This window comes from Procambarus clarkii, chromosome 39 (assembly GCF_040958095.1).
Source record: "Procambarus clarkii isolate CNS0578487 chromosome 39, FALCON_Pclarkii_2.0, whole genome shotgun sequence".
NCBI lineage: Eukaryota > Metazoa > Arthropoda > Malacostraca > Decapoda > Cambaridae > Procambarus > Procambarus clarkii.
The window spans coordinates 4,563,439-4,583,473 of NC_091188.1; the positions used below are offsets into that span (position 1 = coordinate 4,563,439).

A 20,035-nucleotide genomic window follows, 5' to 3' on the forward strand; every position below is an offset into this window, starting at 1 on the left:
AGGTACCTGGGAGTTAGATAGCTGCTACGGGCTGCTTCCTGGGCATGTGTAACAAAAAAAAAAAAAGGAGGCCTGGAGCATTTATTATACACAAGTCAATCGTGCGATATGTGGCGGTTGTACATATATTTATGCATTCAGGGGATGAATAACGGTGCCTTTTGGCAACTTTCGTTAACCTAGTCGAGCAATGATTCGCAAAATCGTTCTCCAGCTTCACCACGTTGAGCTTCAGCATGATCCGGTCCAGCCTCCAGATCCATCTAAGGAATATTAATATATTTGTCTTCCAGTATTTGTGTTTGTAAACACAAATAAAAAAACACAACTAAACATAGAACTTAGTTTTAATGTTTAGATAATGTCTTAGATAATTTTTTTTTGTCAGAAGATGAATTTACCTGAATTTACCTACGGGCCACTAACATTATTGGCCTCGACGAGGACAGGAAGCCGGCGGCTTGTCAAGGTTCCCCCCTCCCCTTTTCCTAAAGGGGGACACCCTCTAATGACATTAGAAAAAACGATGATAGTGGCGCCATCTGTTAACGCTAATGTGTGTACCCACTTGGAGTGGCTATTTAGTGACAGTCTCGATAGTTTAGTTTATTCGCTTTATCTCTATGATAAGACCTGATGTTTGAAGCAACGAATAGATAAGAAAACAAAAATATATCACACTTATCACTTGCTGACCACTCCAGGAAAGGTAAAACCTCTCAGGCCACAAAACTATCGCAGCTACAACTGGTGTAGATATACAGGAGAAAATAAGATTTAGTAAGACGCGTCGATATATCATATATGACGAAGATAAAAGGCCCAAATCGGAGGAGACTGAGCTTGTGGTAACAGCAATCACGGCTCTAGGCTGACCAGGTGTATATCCTCTGGTATTAGATGCAGCAATATAAGATAATCGTTCACTCTCCAGTGGAATTACGGGCTATTCATGCCCGTGCCACCTCTTGGGTGGCTTAATCTTCATCAATCAATCAATCCAGTGGAATCCACAGATGGAAGCTCACACAGCAACGGTATGTACCGTATAGAGACGGTACAAACGAGTCCAACAGTAACACAGGGCTACGAAATACATGAATGAAAAGCTAGAACAAATTTTTTGTTTATTCGGACCTCGGATACAATGCTGTGGTTGTTTAGTTCATTTACTGTATTCTATTCCCATCCTGGGAGTGTGGTGCTCCCCGTACCCATCCTGGGAGCGTTGTGCTCCCCATACTCATCCTGGGAGCGTTGTGCTCCCCATACCCATCCTGGGAGCGTTGTGCTCCCCCATACCCATCCTGGGAGCGTTGTGCTTTCCATACCCATCCTGGGAGTGTGGTGCTCCCCATACCCATCCTGGGAGCGTTGTGCTACCCATAACCATCCTGGGAGCGTTGTGTTCCCCATACCCATAGTATGGGGTGCATTACTGTTCACTGGATGGGTATGGGGTGCATTACTGTTCACTGGATGGGTATGGGGTGCATTACTGTTCACTGGATGGGTATGGGGTGCATTACTGTTCACTGGATGGGTATGGGGTGCATTACTGTTCACTGGATGGGTATGGGGTGCATTACTGTTCACTGGATGGGTATGGGGTGCATTACTGTTCACTGGATGGGTATGGGGTACACTACTGTTCACTGGATGGGTATGGGGGTGCATTACTGTTCACAGGACGCGTATTTGACGCATAATTAATTACCATATAAAGCCATCCCTCGTTTTAATAATCTCCACTGTCGTTGAGGCCAAAAACTGGAATCATGTTGTCATTCGACACTTGGGTTCGTAATGCAATGACCAATCTTCAATGAATATGTAATCGACGTCATATTTTCCATAAACCTCATATTTTTATATAAACTTTCAAGTAAACTTATTTTTATAGAATGGTGACCAAACCCGATTTATGCTCATCTTAACTGGACTTAGTCACTTAACGTAAGAATTAGGACGCACTGTAGCAGTCCTGATGGCCCATTGTTTACCAGTAGGTCAGAGGTTTATAAAAGGTTATAGAGGAACATCTCACAGCAATATAGCAGTAGTTCTAAATGTGGCTGTCTATTTATTGTTAACTGATGGTGGTACAAACAATATAAGGCGTGGATTCGAAGAGAAGAGCGTGTCAATTCCCTTTATAAATGTTTACACGATAGCTGAGTTATGCTTTTCGTTATCGTGTTTGATTGCTTCAGCTTACCCACACAATTATTATTGCCGTTTTCTTTATTATCATCTATCAGCTGAGAAGAAGCACGCAACATTAATGTGTAACTATTATATTTGCGTATTTCTAACATGTATGAATACACTCTGGCTTCCTGTCTCTCGACACAGTGAATCATACCTGACTGATGGTAACAGTAATACTAACAATATTAATACAATCATTGTGTCCTGCTATGAGTACGGGGGGGGGGGGTGTTATTTAGACCGAACAATTACTTGATTTCATTATCAAAGTTGTACATTTCTCTTTCCAGTGTCCGTATTGTCCCTTCTACAGCAGGAGTCCGGCGCTCTCCGTCCCCAGCCTCACCATCCTCTTGGCACTGATCCTGGCACTGACTCAGGCACCCTGGCACTTATCCTGGCAACTGAAACCCCCTACTCTTCGTGGCTCTTCACATCATCGGTCACCACTGGTGACTTACGGGCTCACCCTAGTCCGTGCTACATGGACATTTCGTTCCGAGTAGTTAAATCTAAAACAACAGCACCACTGGTGACGCTAGTCGCGGTGCATTCATTGGTGACTCCTACGTAGCCTCTGGTGAACACTGGACGTTACTGGTGATCCCTACGTCTCCTCGGGTGAACATTGGACGTCACTGATTGCCGCTACTTAGCCTCTGCCGAACATTGAACGTTACTGGTGACCACTAAATAACCTCTGGTGAAATAGGACGTCACTAGTGACCCGCTCTCATAACCCCTGGCGAGGCTCATAGCGGTGCTCTGTTGACCATTGAACAATCACTGGTGATATCTTTTACTCTAATCTTGTGGCCACTGAACAGTCATTATATTAGCAAACACTGAACAGCTATTGTATTAGTGCCCACTGAACAGCTATTGTATTAGTGCCCACTGAACAGCTATTGTGCCCACTGAACAGCTATTGTATTAGTGCCCACTGAACGGCTATTGTATTAATGCCCACTGAACAGCTATTGTATTAGTGCCCACTGAAATGCTATTGTATTAGTGCCCACTGAACGGCTATTGTATTAGTGCTCACTGAACAGCTATTGTATTAGTGCCCGATGAACAGCAATTGTATTAGTGAACAAAATATAGGTTCGCTCCTGAGGACGACACACCAAAGAACAGCCACAATTCTGGTACTTTAAATGGGACCAGAGCAACGTACTCAAGCGTTAACTTCTAACAAATATGGGAGGCAAGTAAGTAATTATCAAAAGAAGGCACCAAGCCGGGAGCGCTATGTATAGCACCATCAAATGTGCGGAATAATCAGAGGGCGCTAAATATCACTAGGGATGCCAATATGAGAACAGAAACGTATAAGGTGAACGATATCAAAGGTATCCGATTCACCAAGAAGTCTATCGAGGGACAAGTGACCGTGAGGGACGGTCGGGAAGCAAGACACACGCTCGTCCTGGAAGTCAGGACATTCAACAAGATTATGCACAACTGTAAGAGAGAGAATGCAGTTTGGACAATAAGGAGCAGGGCGGCGCTCCATTAAGTGCCCGTGAGTTAAACGTGTATGGGCCAATACGTAACATCGCCAGAGCCGTTTCCCACCGTCGGTTACGGTGGTAGGAGGAAGGCCACAGGGACACACGACTCTTAAGAGCATGCAGTTTGTTACCAGTAACAGAAGACCAACAAGCCCTACCAACGGACAAGCATGGAGGAATGAATAACTGGGTAAAAGACAGAATAAGGAATACCTTTACGGGAGATGGGACAAGTACGGATAGCTTCCTTAGCGGCAGCGTCTGCACGCTCATTTAAGGACACGCCAATATGGCTGGGAACCCAGCAAAATTCCACTGTCTTGAATCTACTGGAGATAAGAAACAGCTAATGTTGAATTTCGACTGACCACAGGATGGACTGGATTAAAGGACTCCAGAACCATGAGGGCAATTCGAGGGTCAACTACTACAACAAAGGAGGATTGACAGCAAGAAAGCAGTTGACGAAGAGCATAGAGAATAGCATAAAGTTATGCCGTGAAGATGCTAGTCTCCAGAGGCAGGCGACACATATAGGTGTGGTCAGGAAAACAACAGAGTAGCCTACACCGTCTGCAGACTTAGACCCATCTGTGAAGACGGAAATGGAGCGAAACTGTGAAGAAAATTGTTAAAGAAAAAGGAGTTTCAGAACTGTAGGAGGGGTAAAAACTTTAGTCACGTGGGTCAAGGTTTTTCAAAAATTTAGGAAGAGGGACCCTCCACGAGGGTCCCTCTTACTAAAATATTACGAAAAATGTAATGTTTTAAAACATTTTTGCATTTTGTTATTAGGTTATCTTAAATTATTTACGATTTTCTTTGATTTTTTAAGAGAAAATGACATATTTTTTTGGGGGAGAACACTAATAACATGTTACGATTAATTCTGGATTACATAATTCAATATATTAATTCTGGATTACATAATTCAATATATATATATATATATATATATATATATATATATATATATATATATATATATATATAAATATATATATATATATATATATATATATATATATATATATATATATATATATATATAATATTTTATTAAGGAAACGTATACACATATATGCAGAGTTACAAACATACTTTTGAATTTATAAATAGAGCGAGTACATACAATACCTAAAGCCACTAATACACATAGCGTTTCAGGCAACGCTATGCTGAATCATGTATCATAACATCATATCCAACATAAACAGTACCTAATATATTTCATGCGATTTGTTGCATGTTTAATATATATATACTATTTAGTTAGTTTAGTTCATTTATTATGCACCCCATACCCATCTTGTGGGCGGTAGTGGAAAGGGTTACAGAGGCACATTTGCAAGTTTTACCTTACAAATTTATCATTTTTTTTTTAATAAGCGAGATCTTAGTTTAAAATGTGTATCAAGTGAGCATTGAGAATGGTGATAGTGAGAGCAATAGCCACGTCCCAGCATCTGGCCGCTGACCTTAGCCACGTGGTCAGCGCCGTAAGGGGTCATGTCGCTCACAGGCAATATTTAAAGTTGATTCCGAAGTCGTTTAGGTTGCGGGTAATCCACTTGTCAACTTTATCCTCCAGCACTGGCGTGAGTTTTGCCTTCCAGCTTCCAGTCTCTCCTGGAAACGACACAATGATAGGGATTATGTCTATATACGGAACGTTTCTACAATATTATGTCCAAACGTTCGCACATTTCGTGTTCGTACTCCTACTTCTACTTCGTTCTAACGTTTGTAGTAACGTTAACAACGTTGTGATCGTCTTTTACTCACCTCATGGGGAGCTGGTCGGCCGAGCGGACAGCACGCTGGACTTGTGATCCTGTGGTCCCGGGTTCGATCCCGGGCGCCGGCGAGAAACAATAGCCAGAGTTTCTTTCACCCTATGCCCCTGTTACCTAGCAGTAAAATAGGTACCTGGGTGTTAGTCAGCTGTCACGGGCTGTTTCCTGGGGGTGGAGGCCTGGTCGAGGACCAGGCCGCGGGGACACTAAAGCCCCGAAATCATCTCAAGATAACCTTACGATAACCTAGTTGTGCTTGCGGGGGTTGAACTTTGGCTCTTTAGTCCCGCCTCTCAATACTCAATCTACTGGTGTACAGATTCCTGAGCTTCTCGAGTTCCATCATATCTACATTTGAAACTGTGTATGGTGTCAGCCTCCACCACATAACTTCCTAATGCATTCCATTTACTAACTACTCTGACACTGAAAAAGTTCTTTCTATTGTCTCAAAATGTCTGTGGCTCACTTGAGTGCTCAGCTTCCACCTGTATCCCCTTGTGCGTGTACCACCCGTGTTAAATGGTCCACACTTGTCTACCCTGTCAATTTCCCTGAGAATTTTGTGTATGGTGATCATATCTCCCCGATCTCTTCTGTCTTCCAGCGACATGAGGTGCAGTTCAGGCAGCCTTTCCTCATAACTCATGCCTCTTAGTTCTGGGACTAGCCTAGTGGCATACCTCTGAACTTTTTCCATCTTCGTCTTGTGCTTGACAAAGTACGGGCTCCATGTTGGGGCCGCATACTCCAGGATTGGCCTTACATATGTGGTATACAAGGTTCTGAAGTATTCCTTACACAGGTTTCTGAAGGCAGTTCTGATGTTAGCCAGCCTCGCATACGCCGCCGATTTTTATCCTTTGATGTGGGCTTCAGGAGACAGATTTGGTGTGATATCAACTCCAAGATCTTTTTCTCCCATTCGGTATCCAGTGTCTGACCTATTTCCTCCGCCTAGTTTCATCACTTTACATTTACATGGATTGAACTTCAGCAGCCATTTGTTAAACCGTTCCTTCAGTCTGTCTAGGTCATCTTGTAGCCTTATGCTATCTCCTTCTGTCTTAATCCTCCTTATAATTTTTGCATCATCAGCAACCATTGAGAGGAACGAGTTTATTCCCTCTGGGAGATCATTTAAATATCAGAAACAGTATAGTTCCAAGGACTGATTCCTGTGGGACTCCACTGGTGACGCCTCGCCACTCTGAAACTTTCCCCATCCAGTGGAGTACCTTCCCTTTCACTCCCGCCTGTACACCTGTCTCTTATGTGGCACGGTGTCAAAGGCTTTCTGGCAATCCAAGAATATGCAGTTTGCCCAGCCCTCTGTATCTTGCATGATTATGTGTTGCCTAGTCATAGAATTCAATTAATCCTGTGAGGCATGACTTGCCATCCCTGAACCCCTGCTATTGTTGTGTGTTACAAAGTTCTTTCGCTCCAAATGTTCCACTAGTTTTTTTTCGCTCAGCCTTCTCCATCAGCTTGCATGGTATGCAAGTTAGGGTTAGGGACTCTCTCCACCAACGAGGAGGCGACAAACCACACGGCACCTCGGATGCATTTCCGACGGTTCCTTTCATATAAAAGGGGTGACGCCGAGGAAAATAAGACTCGCGTCCCTACCAAAAATAGTTCAGTGTAGTTCACTATGTAACTATGTAGTTCAGCGCCTCCTGTTTATCACCCTTCTTGTATATAGAGACTATATTGGCCGTCTTCCAAATTTTTGCTTGAAAATGTTTGTTGTGTGTTTGCCTTGACGTTTCAGATTGTGACATTTTTTCTCGTGTGTGTGTACTCACCTAGTACACACACCTAGTTGAGTCCGGTATCAACCTAGTTCACCTAGTTGAGGGGGATGAGCTCTGGCTCTTTAGGTTCGCTTCTCAACTGTCAATCGACTGTTTTTTTTCTCACACACCCAGGAAGCAGCCCGTAGCAGCTGTCTAACTCCAAGGTACCTATTTACTGCTAGGTGAACAGGGGCATCAAGGTGAAAGAAACTCTGCCCATTTGTTTCAACCTCCGCCGAGACTCGATCCCCGGATCTTAGGACTACAAATTCCGAGCGCTGTCCACTCAGCCGTCAGGCCCACGTACGTGTGTGTGTATACTCACCTAGTTGTGTTTGCGGGGGTTGAGCTCTGGCTCTTTGGTCCCGCCTCTCAACCGTTAATCAACAGGTACACAACAGGTGTGTGTGTGTGTGTGTGTGTGTGTGTGTGTGTGTGTGTGTGTGTGTGTGTGTGTGTGTGTGTGTGTGTGTGTGTGTGTGTGTGTGTGTGTGTATATGTGTGTGTGTGTGTGTGTGTGTGTGTGTGTGTGTGTGTGTGTGTGTGTGTGTGTGTGTGTGTGTGTGTGTTTGGGAGCATTTTACCTTTCCTGAAGAAGCCTCCTTCTTTACTGATCACTTTTTGATCACAAAGGGTTTCATCTTTGTCTAACCCCATTGCATCTCTAGCTTTCATCTCGCTGAAGCTGGAATGTTTCGCCACGTTATTGAGCTGATTGTCGGTTAGTTCAGTGCCGAGGAAGTCATTGAGCTTCCTTAGTTCTCCCATAATGTCCTCCTTGAGGTCCTCGTAGAAGACGAAGTGCAGGTTGGGGTGGTGTCGCTTCTCCCACGCCTCCTTCAGGTGAAGCCAGTACGGCCCGTACGCCACTGGAAAAAGGATGAGAGATGGCGGTCACATAAGCCCTCTTTTCTGTCACTAGGAACTAGGAAGACTAACATCGCAAGACATCGCTAGGAAGAGGAAGACATATGTCGGTGACATAAATGAGTGTGTGGACTCCAGTCAAACGTGACACTGATACTTGTCACAGAATGTCGTTGGCTCATGTCAAAGGCAGTTAATAATAATATTTAGGAAAAGTACACACACATACCAAATGACTTACAAGATGAATGTTGGATTTCTAGATACATCTAGTTTATACTATGCCTAAAAAGCACTAATATGCAAAGCGTTTCGGGCATGATTGTGTTTCTGTGGCTCTAGCTAGTGACTATTCTTGAAAACGATGGCTCAAATGATACCTCTCGCCTCAAGTCCTGCATGAGCTCTGTCTGGGGCTTAGAGCAGAGACAGAGAGGCAAGGGGGCTCACGTCAAACGATGAACAATAAAGATGAACAGCAACATACCCTGAAGGACAGTTGGAGAATGGTAAACGAGGAGCCAGAACGACCAGACGTGCAAGAAGGAGAGTGGGTGAGATACCGGACCACTTCACATTTCTAGCAGAGAACTCGAGTAGAAATCTCAAAAGAAAAATGTATTGGGAACCAAGTTGCGACCTTGAGCAGGAGCCTCGTTACCAGAAAAGGTGTACATCACAACAGCAACAAAAAAACAAAGGAGGATAATGGCTATTGGGGATTTGCAAATGTGCTACAGGAATATGGCCTCTATTCTAGGAATGCAAGAAATAAAATTAGGGTATGATTTGCGAGACTATAAATATAGATGACAGAATGAGTAATTTCTGAGAATGGTGGATAAATATAGTGTTAGTTATGATTAAGAATAAGTTCCGGTCATGTGTAGTGGTCGTGCCAAGGTTGAGAGTTGGAAGATGAAGTGGACGCCAAGAGTGATGGGTGTAAAGCAACATACCGGAGAGTGTTCGGTGAAAAATGCAATACCATTCGTGGATAACTGGAACTCTTTAAGCTGTCTCCTGTCTAGAGGGACAGGGGGACACGGTAAGCTTTTGCAGACTCATTAGATAAAATAACATATAAGACTTTGAACACTGGAATGGGTGTAAACAACTGGACCAATTTTAAAACTAAAAAAAGGGGGAGAGGGGAGATAACTTAGAAATGTTGAACAGCTACATTACTAAATAAAGCTGAAACTACGAGTTCTGAATACACGTATAAGAGAGTCACGATTACTAGGAATCCTTCGCCAACAAATCCATGCAGAAATATTACTCGAATTGCTTAAATGTTTACAATTTGTAGCCGACAAGCAGAGCAAATGTGTGATCTCGCCCATCGAGCTGTGATAACGTGGCGGTAAACTTACAGTTGTCGTCCACAAAGAACTGGACAAAATCAGGAAAGGATCCCACGTATCCGTGATTCTTGATCATTCGTGAGTGGTGGTGGAAGGAGACCACCACGTCCTTGGGGTTCCTGGCCACGTACACCACCTGGACAACAACAACATGTGTTAATGACGACCCTGTATTTGTAACTGATGCGTGACTCCTCTATATTATTGCGTGATACATAGCCAAATAGTATTAGCATTGGAATACATGTCTCATTGTATTATTGTATGGTACATGACCGTGTTTTATTATTGCATGTTGCATAATACCTAGAATTTTAAGGAAGTTTTGTAGTAGTATATACGTCAATACATGTGCTAAGTTTTTCTTTAATCCATAAGTGTCAGGTTAATTCATTCTGAGAAGCAAGGATCATTGGCTAATATAGTTTTGTCAGTCAGGAGGCCACACACACATTAACACCTCAGCAGACAATGAGTCACAATAACGTGGCTGAAGATATGACGTTACTTCAAGTCATCAGACGACTTTATAATGGACCGAAACGTCGTCGTTTCTCCGTTTTCTGACGTGTCATCTTAGCACCTAACTTTACACAGCTAGTAAGTTGCAATAACGAGGCTGAAGTTCCCACACCCAACCCACACATGTGAAAATAACTGACATGAGGACGTTTCAGGTCCTGTGAGGACGTTTCGGTCCGTCATGGAACATTATCAAGAGTATTTCCAGACGTATGAGCTGAATATCAGAATATCAAGAGTATTTCCAGACGTATGGGCTGTGTGTGTGTGTGTGTACCTGACTTGACCACGTATAAATACCTTAGTAGTCTCAAGAAGCGAGGGCGCGAAGAGAGAGAGCGGCAGGTGGGTCTTTATGGTGCGGGGCGGAGACGCCAGCTCGGCCATCTGGAGCATAATTCCATCCCTCGGGTTCCTCCCGGGACACGCTATATCGAAATTCTTCAACAAGGGAGATTCAGCCACATTTTCAAAGTCAACGTGATCGTCAAGAAAAAAGTCCATTCTGTCGAGAACGACGCCATCTTTAATCAACTGTTTACAGTGCATAGCGAATGACATTCACCAACATGATAAGTGGAGATGAGTCACAATAACGTGGCTGGCAAATGTTGACCAGACCACATAACTAGAAAGTGAAGAGACGACGACGTTTCGGTCCGTCCTGGACCATTCTCTAGGTTCAATCGACGACGATTGTGGTCCGTCCTGGACCTACAATCGACTTGATAATGGTCCAGGACGGACCGAAACGTCGTCGTCTCTTCACTTTCTAGTTATGTGGTTTGGTCAACAACATAAATTAGTGTCTGAAGTTATAATAACTGAAGCGTCTAAACGAACAATTACTCGATAAAAGGAGAGCGGGCCATGGTGGACAGGGAAGCTAGTGCATGGCCAAGGTCGGGGTTGTTCCTCATCGTCCACACGATCTCCTGCATCCACGTCGTGCCACACTTGGGCCACGTCATCAAGAGCACGTCGCTAGGCTCGAACTGGGGGACAGGAAAATGGAGCGTCAGGTGAAAATGCTGCCGACTTACATTGGTGCTGGTTACAGTGGAATTCCTAGGTAGAAATGGCAGAAAATGTGTATATAGAAACAATCAGTCATTCCTGACTATGCATAATATTCCCTACATCTGAAGATGCTAACATGTGAAAAACGCTTTCTTTTACTGGCACTTAACAGGCCTATTAAATGTGTAAAATGAACTTAGGAGTAAATTTTAAACTACATTATAAAGTGAGGAAAGTCCAGGAAAGAGATATGTGCGAGAATCATTCCTACAGCCCTTTGGTTATATTCAGTAACACGTGCGCTTATAAAAGGGAAATCACAACTAGTGGATAACAGAGCTGCAACACTACTTTCAATGCAAACAACAGACCTTAAGGGGCCCATGATAGGGGCCACAGGAGGACTAGGGATCGGTGCCCGGGGCCCCATGATGTAAGTTAACAACATTCACAATCAGTGCCAAATTATGAAACTCACAACCCTGCGCGTAAAAGGAATTACCGGAAAAAATAGATAGATGGAGCTACAATTTCCTAACAGAACCCATTGTGTAATATTCAAAGTAAGAAACCGGATCATCAGCCTTGAAAAGTTCAGTACTCCAGGGTACTGTGCATGCTCCAGTACACTCATTCTCATCTCGGCCATAGACAAGGACACAGTTCCGTATCATCCTTTGCAGATGACGCAGGATTTGTATGAGAGTAGAAATTGCTGAGAACACTGCAGACCTCGAAACCTATGTTTCGAGGTCTGCTTCATTTAAATATGAAACCTCATCTTTAAATGAGCCACAGAAAATAACATTATGTTCAATAGGATAAATTTCGCCCCCTGCTCTATGGTAAGAACGAAGAAATCCAAACAGGTGTTACATATAAAACAGTAAAATCACACTATAGTAAAAAAAAAGGACAGTAAAAGACCTGGGAATAATCATGTCGGGAGACCTTACATTTACAGGACACAAAGTAACTGTTATAACTGCAAGAAAGATTACAGGCAGGATAACGAGAACCTGTCAAACAAGAGATGCCAAATCAATGATGGTATTGTTTAGACACTAATGCTATTTAGGGAGGAATATTGTTGCAAGTTAATTGCCCCATTCAAAACTGGAGTTGCTGATCTGGAGAATGTGCGAATAATTTTTTTGGTACTGATTATAATCGGTATTATATCCAATAATTTATCCACTTAACAATGTGTAACTTATACACTAACTGCATACACTTATCTTTATTCAGTAGCACAATAACAGGTCTGTTACACCAATATGTTCTGGGAATTTTCTACATCTTTTCCATTTTCATTTCCTACACTACATTAGTTTATCTCAGCCTAGAACTAATCAACACGTACATTTCACACCACATTTCAGGTTAAGTCTTTACCTCCTTCATGGATATATCTGATGGCGCTCTTATTCTTCTCGCACAACCGAAACCATTAATCACACATGTGATACTCTTTCATGAATTCCCCCATGAAGTTTCAAAGCTTACTTTGAAATTTCAACTACTTCTACTTTTCCCTTTCTCCGGTCAATATTAAATGCCACAACCTAGTTCCTTAGCCAAATGAAGTTTGCTCATACCTTAAAGTTGTAATATTTGTCACCATACTTCAAGAAAGCAGTCGTGAAGAGCCATCTCTCGGGATTGAGGCGGACGAGACCACTTTTATAGCCAATAAAGTCCTTCTTCTGCTTGGCCAGCTCCTCCCCCTCCAGAGGAACAACTTTGTGGCCGCTGGCAAGTGACATGATGGATCTGATGATAGAAGTTAAAATATTATAAAGGAAGTGGTTGCTAGCGTCTGTACTATTCTAGATGGCACCCAGGGCCATAGATGGCTGGAATCAGCTTCCAGCTGCCTGTCAACTATTGCCGTAGCTTTTAGTCCACTTGCTTCTAAGTATACCTAGTTCTGAAGTGCGTTTGTCCATGTGGCGTTAGTATACACTCCCCAGATACTTACTTATTCTACTTAACATTCTTAGTTCCCCCCTATTATGAGTCGTGCGAGTTTCTATATAAGACAATTTGTTACCACAAGGTTCACTTTTTATACTCGTGCCCACTTGCTTCAGTGCGAGATGGGTTATCTTCCTCTTGAGGTTATCTTGATATGATTTCGGGACTTAGCGTCCCCGCGGCCCGCTGTAGGTCAGACCATTGGGGCTACCATTTCCCAGGTTTCCATGGTGATTACTATTGGGTTTGTGTCCAACATGAGTGGGTTGGAGCTGGTAGAATTGCTACCATTGACATGTGACTGTCTCCCATTGAGAACCCAAGAAACTTGGTGAGCGAGTTCAGAGCTGGCTTGACCCCCTCTTAAGAAAAATGATTGAAAACAACAAATGCAAATACAATACAAATACAAATATTTATTCAGGTAAAGTACATACAGTACATAAAGTACAAGGTGAAATACAAAAGTTGATGGATTCATAGATAGAGCTAGTACATACAATGCCTAAAGGCCACTATTACGCAAAGCGTTTCGGGCAGGAAAAACACTAAGACTAAAACTTAATACTAACTTAGATTAAAGTATAAATTGTGTTGAGAAAAAATCAGAAAAAATGAAAAAAATGGGGGGGGGGGGGGAGGGGGGGAAACATGGCAGAAAAAAACAAAAATACAATTTGGTCAACAAACAGCATTGTTTAAAATCGTAGACATGGGTTGACATTCAGGGGTGAGGTAGGTTACATTGAGTTAATTAGGTGGTACTTAGTGTTTATCTTAAACTGGTTGGGAGAGGTACAGTCTTTAACATAGTTGGGAAGGTCATTCCACATTCGAGGTCCCTTGATTTGTAAAGCATTTCTGCTTTGACTAAGTCGTACTCTTGGAATATCAAATAGGTATTTGTTTCTGGTGTGGTGCTCATGGGATCTGTTACAACCTTCTAGGAAGCTTTTAAGGTCAGGTTAGACATTACAGTTCAGCGTTTTATATATATAAAATACACATGAGAGGATGTGCAGTGACTTAATAGCTAACATATTCAGAGATTTGAGTAAGGGTACCGAGTAATGTCTGGGGCCAGAGTTAGATATTGTCCTAATAGCAGCTTTGTGTTGAGTAATTAGAGGACGTAAATGATTCTGGGTAGTAGAACCCCAAACACAAATACTATAGTTGAGATAAGGATAGATGAGAGAGTAATAGAGTGTCACCAGGGCAGGGCGAGGTACATAATATCTGATCTTAGAAAGAATGTCAACAGTTTTTTTTAAACTTTTTATGATATATTTAGAATGTGTCCCTGGAAATTCAGCTTGCGGTCAATGAGAACGCCAAGGAATTTGCCATCTACTTTGTTACAAATTTGGATATTGTTAATCCTGAGATTTATTTGATTTGAGGGTTTATTGCCAAACAAAATATAGAAAGTTTTGTCAATATTGAGGGTGAGTTTGTTGGCAGTTAGCCAGTGATGGACTATATTTAGCTCAGTATTCACTGTGGCATTTAGAGCCTATACTTCTTCTCAAGGTCATGTTTTTTATTAATGGATTTAAGTATCCCCTTTGCAACTTGTTTCGTTAGCATAGGACAGTGGGTGTTATAAAGGCTGAGAGTTTTTTGAAGAAAAGATTGCACTGCTAGGCTGATGTCCCCTATGTTACCTAATTCGGACTCCCAGTTGATATTAGCAGCAGCAGCTATAAAACTGCCTATGGCAGTGTCATTGTGCAGCCTAAAGCTTATCTCCCTTGTCTCTAGAGGTGGTTTGTTAATGTTAGTTAGGAGAAATGTGGGGTAATGGTCTGTAGTGCTATCGATGATTATCCCTGAAGTAAGCAGAGAGGTTATGTTGGTCCAGATGTGATCAAGAGCTGTGGCAGTACTATCAGTAATTCTAGTAGGTTTAGTGATTAAGGGTATGAGGAAGCAGGAATTCATACAGTTGAGGAAGCTAACAGCAGTAGGGTTTTCAGGCTCGCAGAGGTCAATATTAAAGTCCCCTGCGATAATTAGATGGTTTTTGTTCAGTCTGTTATCTAGTATTAGATTTCTAAGATTAGAATTGAATTCGGACACATCAGTGTTAGGAATTCTATAGACTGCTCCCACAGTCAGGACAGACTCAGTACCCTTGACTCTGAAACTGGCGAAAATATACTCCCCACAGCAGTCTCTAGTTCTAATTACTTTTAAGCATGTTAGTTCTTGGTGGTAGTAAAGAGCAGTACCACCACCTCTCTGAATTGGTCGACAGTTGTGAATTGCTGAGTAGTTTGGCATGTTAAGGAGTTGAGTAATATTCTCTTTTAACCACGTTTCAGTAAGTATAATAAAAGAGAATTTGTTGTCAATAGTTTCAATCAAGGCACTAACATCATCGAAGTGTTTGCTTAGTGATCTTACATTCAAGTTAAGTACAGAGATATTGTGATTATGTGTTAATACATTGTTTACATCATGAGCAGCAAAATATCTGCAATTATGATCATTAAAGTAATGATTGTCATAGATAGTGGATAAGAGGTTTAGTTCTGGGTCTATACTTGTTTGCATAAGAAGGCTGGTTGTAGGAAAACAAGGCAAGAATGGCAACTACAAAACAAAATTTTGATATAAAAGGGGGGGGGGCATTTGGTCAACAATTTGTTCTTGAGGTAGAGGTAGTGATCATTTGTTTAAAAAAAAAAATATATATATATATATATATATATATATATATATATATATATATATATATATATATATATATATATATATATATATATATATATATATATATATATATATATATATAAATAAATAAACTTATGGGTGTGTAACGGAGACATGTGGCGTCTCTCTCGTGGCGCATGCAGTTCTTTTTTTCTGTTTTGTTTATGCGAGAACTATTTGATAGATAAGCCAGCAGCCACTCACCCCAACCTCAGAGTCGGAGAACTCTTAAATTTTTTATTTGTTCATTCAGAGTCCTAGGCTACTCATTTATAAATTTGGATTAATATTAATTTAATTAGTTGTTTGAGTATTATTTGATTTCTTACTGTTATTTAGTTTATAAGACGTGATAGGAAACAACTTAAGTTTCCCAATTGTATACCACAAGGGGCCTGACAGCTGAGTGGACATCGCTTCGGATTCGTTGTACCTGATGTTCGGGGTTCGATCCCCGGTGGAGGCGGAAACAAATGGGTAGAATTTCTTTCAACTTTGATGCCTCTGTTCACCTAGCAGTAAATAGGTACCTGGGAGTTAGACAGCTGCGACGGGCTGCTTCCTGGGGATGTGTAACAAAAAGGAGGCTTGTCGAGGACCGGGCCGCGGGGATGCTAAGCCCCGAAATCATCTCAAGATAACCCCAAGATAACCACAGTGCGTGACGTAGGAGCCAAGCTGACGCCCCACAGCCTAACTGTGGCGGAGTTTCTTCACTACACACTTACGAATTACTTGTTAATATATCAATTATGCTTAAGAGAATGAGTCGCATTAGAATTTGAATTTAACATTTACAATTCAAGGTTATGTGGACAGTATTTCCCACACGCGTGAGACAATGACTCGCTCATACAATGAGTCAATGCAATGCGCATGTCACTACCCCAACCAACCTATCATGCATTTCTTCACACACATCTCCATCCATTGGGTTCTGAACGTGCCCAGACCCTCACTTAGAGAGACAGAGCCACTGCTCTGCCCTTCTACTGTATTACGACATTTCAGTCCACTTTATAGCAAATACAAATTGTTCTATGATGATACTGCATTGACCTTTACTTCACTGCATCTAATAATAGAAATGGGCCTATTATCTCCTCCCCCGTGATGCATTTAATCTTATCAGCAGATACACACGATATCCCAGGCCAAGTGGGTCAATATTTATTTGTTTAATTACCATTTTATTTATTTATATACAAGAAGGTACATTGGGTTAGAGAGAATACATAGCATAGTGTTTACAATCTTGTAAAGCCACTAGTACGCGCAGCGTTTCGGGCAGGTCCTTAATCTAACAGATAATTTTAAGTAGGTAAATTCTAGCAGAATTAATAAAATGATAACAGATACATTGCAAGAAAAAAAATGAGATGAGAGAGAATAGTAAGTATAATTAAAGCACATTGGTATATTAAAGCTCTGGTTGATTACATTGACAACTTGATTGGTAATTTAAACAAGATTAACAGACACCGTACAGCAGATTGATAGCACATATAAGAAGATAATTGTCCCTCTCCAAGTCTCACTTGCTTACTTGCAGTCTATAATATTATTTGACTTTCTATTGGGAAGGGAATTGTCAAGGGCGAGGTGTGTGGAGGAGGAGCTCAAGGCTGAGGTGGGGGAAGAGAGAGCTCAAGGAGTGCCTGAGGGTGAGGTGTGGGGGAGGGAGCGCTCAAGGCTGAGGTGGGGGGAAATTCAGAGTTAAGACGAGGTCTCATTAGGCAATAATCTCATTATCTAGTAGAGTCTCATTAAACAGTAGAATATACAACCTGCCAAATTCAACCAGTTACCTCTACGCAAGTTTCGGTAAACCATTAAACAAAACGGTAAACCTGTTCAATACTTCACTCGCCCTCTTCCAATGTACACTATATAACTCGTATCATTGGGAGAAAAACTAATATAACACTTTATATTTTAAGTTCCCGGGTACGAATAGTATTTCGAAAATGTCATAAATATCGTATTCAGTGTAATAAATGTTTGATCGTAGCAAAGTGATAAAGAAATACTCAGTAATCAAGTTCGTTGGACTTACTCAGTGGGGCTGGGAGACTGACTGAAGAGACTGGTAGCGTGCACCTACTCAGTGTTGCTGGCCGACTGACTGAAGGCACTAGGGACGCGCACTTAACTGAGCAGTGGCCGCGGGATTGCAATGCCTGGGGACGAGAGTGCTTAATCAAGCTGAGCCCGGTAGGGTTACATGCTGGGGACGAGAATTACGTTACGTTATATAAATAAACCATTGAACTATTTAGATCATCTTGAAGTGATAGTGAGTCTTTTTTCCGTGTTCATTTCCCTCCCGATTTGTGTATCATTTGCATATTAGCAAATATTGCTGCTCAAATCTGAATCTAAATGATTTATATATATATTATGAATAGCAGAGGTCCCAGGACAGAGCCTTGAGGCACATAATTTACAACATTTCCCACTCTAACTTAATTCCATTGATACCAACTGTTTTTTTTATTAATTTTTATCTGCAATACATGCGAATAAGTAACATTAAACACATATAGAAAACGAACACAAAGGGAAAGAAAACAAAAGAACAAAGCCATGAACAAATCCACAAGGACCATGACGAGGATTCGAACCTACGTCCGAGAGCATCCCCTTGTGGACTTGTTCATTTGATGCTTCACGCTATTGTGATTTCTGTGTGTAACAAAGCCAAACACCTGAAGGTCCCCCACAACAGAACATAGATCATAACAAGTAGGACAAACATGAAGCCAAAAGCAAAACAAAACATGAAAACACAGGGAAAAGACATTAAACACAAAAGTTCAACACATCCTCAAACAAGGGCACGATATATCACCGGCCTGAAGGGCCTACAGCAAACAGTGACTTACATGAAGCACAAACGTAAGAGGACCAAATGAAACTCAACACACAATCACATTACAGTAGACCGTCCACGACGGACAGAAACAACACAACACAAAATAGGAGAAAGCAAAACATGAAAATACAATACAGGTACAAAAATTACACACACAAAAATGTACAAAACCTTGGAACATAAAGAAACCCAAGGTACACAACCTTAAGTCTGTGAAGGGCTTACAGCAGACATGGCAGGCAGCAGACACAGGCGCCTGACAGCAGACACGGGCGCCTGACAGCTGAGTGGACAGCGTTTCGAATTCGTAATCCTGAGGTTCCGGGTTCGATTCCCGGCGGAGACAAATGAGCAAAATGTTTTTTACCCTGATGCCCCTTGTTATGTAGGATAATCTAGCAGTAAATAGGTACCTGGGAGTTAGATAGCTGCTACGGGCTGCTTCCTGGGCATGTGTAACAAAAAAAAAAGGAGGCCTGGAGCATTTATTATACACAAGTCAATCGTGCGATATGTGGCGGTTGTACATATATTTATGCATTCAGGGGATGAATAACGGTGCCTTTTGGCAACTTTCGTTAACCTAGTCGAGCAATGATTCGCAAAATCGTTCTCCAGCTTCACCACGTTGAGCTTCAGCATGATCCGGTCCAGCCTCCAGATCCATCTAAGGAATATTAATATATTTGTCTTCCAGTATGTGTGTTTGTAAACACAAATAAAAAAACACAAGTAAACATAGAACTTAGTTTTAATGTTTAGATAATGTCTTAGATAATTTTTTTTTGTCAGAAGATGAATTTACCTGAATTTACCTACGGGCCACTAACATTATTGGCCTCGACGAGGACAGGAAGCCGGCGGCTTGTCAAGGGTCCCCCCCCTCCATTTTCCTAAAGGGGTCACCCTCTAATGACATTAGAAAAAACGATGATAGTGGCGCCATCTGTTAACGCTAATGTGTGTACCCACTTGGAGTGGCTAATTAGTGACAGTCTCGATAGTTTAGTTTATTCGCCTTATCTCTATGATAAGACCTGATGTTTGAAGCAACGAATAGATAAGAAGGCAAAAATATATCACACTTATCACTTGCTGACCACTCCAGGAAGGGTAAAACCTCTCAGGCCACAAAACTATCTCAGCTACAACTGGTGTAGATATAGAAGAGAAAATAAGATTTAGTAAGACGCATCGATATATCATATATGACGAAGATAAAAGGCCCAAATCGGAGGAGACTGAGCTTGTGGTAACAGCAATCACGGCTCTAGGCTGACCAGGTATCCTCTGGTATTAAGTGCAGCACTATAAGATAATCGTTCTCTCTCTCTTCAGTGGAATTACGGGCTATTCATGCCCG

At 41.8% G+C, this 20,035-nt stretch overlaps 2 protein-coding genes across 2 annotated transcripts in view; one reads left to right on the top strand and one right to left on the bottom strand.

The window, feature by feature from the left end:
- Positions 1-7,901, top strand: part of LOC123760499 (CD109 antigen) — a 74,473-nt gene extending 66,572 nt beyond the window's left edge. Inside the window, exon 32 of the mRNA XM_045746188.2 lies at positions 2,502-7,901. Within this exon, the coding sequence (XP_045602144.2) occupies positions 2,502-2,717 (216 nt within the window). The 3' untranslated portion in view covers positions 2,718-7,901. The remainder of the gene's footprint in view (positions 1-2,501) is intronic.
- On the bottom strand, positions 4,811-17,962 carry LOC138349882 (sulfotransferase 1E1-like). Its single transcript, XM_069338333.1, has 7 exons — positions 17,854-17,962; positions 12,701-12,875; positions 10,932-11,077; positions 10,383-10,587; positions 9,570-9,696; positions 7,911-8,195; positions 4,811-5,357 (listed from the first exon to the last, which is right to left on the bottom strand). Exons 2-7 carry the CDS (start codon positions 12,866-12,868, stop codon positions 5,245-5,247), a joined length of 1,044 nt encoding a protein of 347 aa, XP_069194434.1. The 5' UTR covers positions 12,869-12,875; positions 17,854-17,962; the 3' UTR covers positions 4,811-5,244.
- Positions 17,963-20,035: the final 2,073 nt, after the last annotated feature.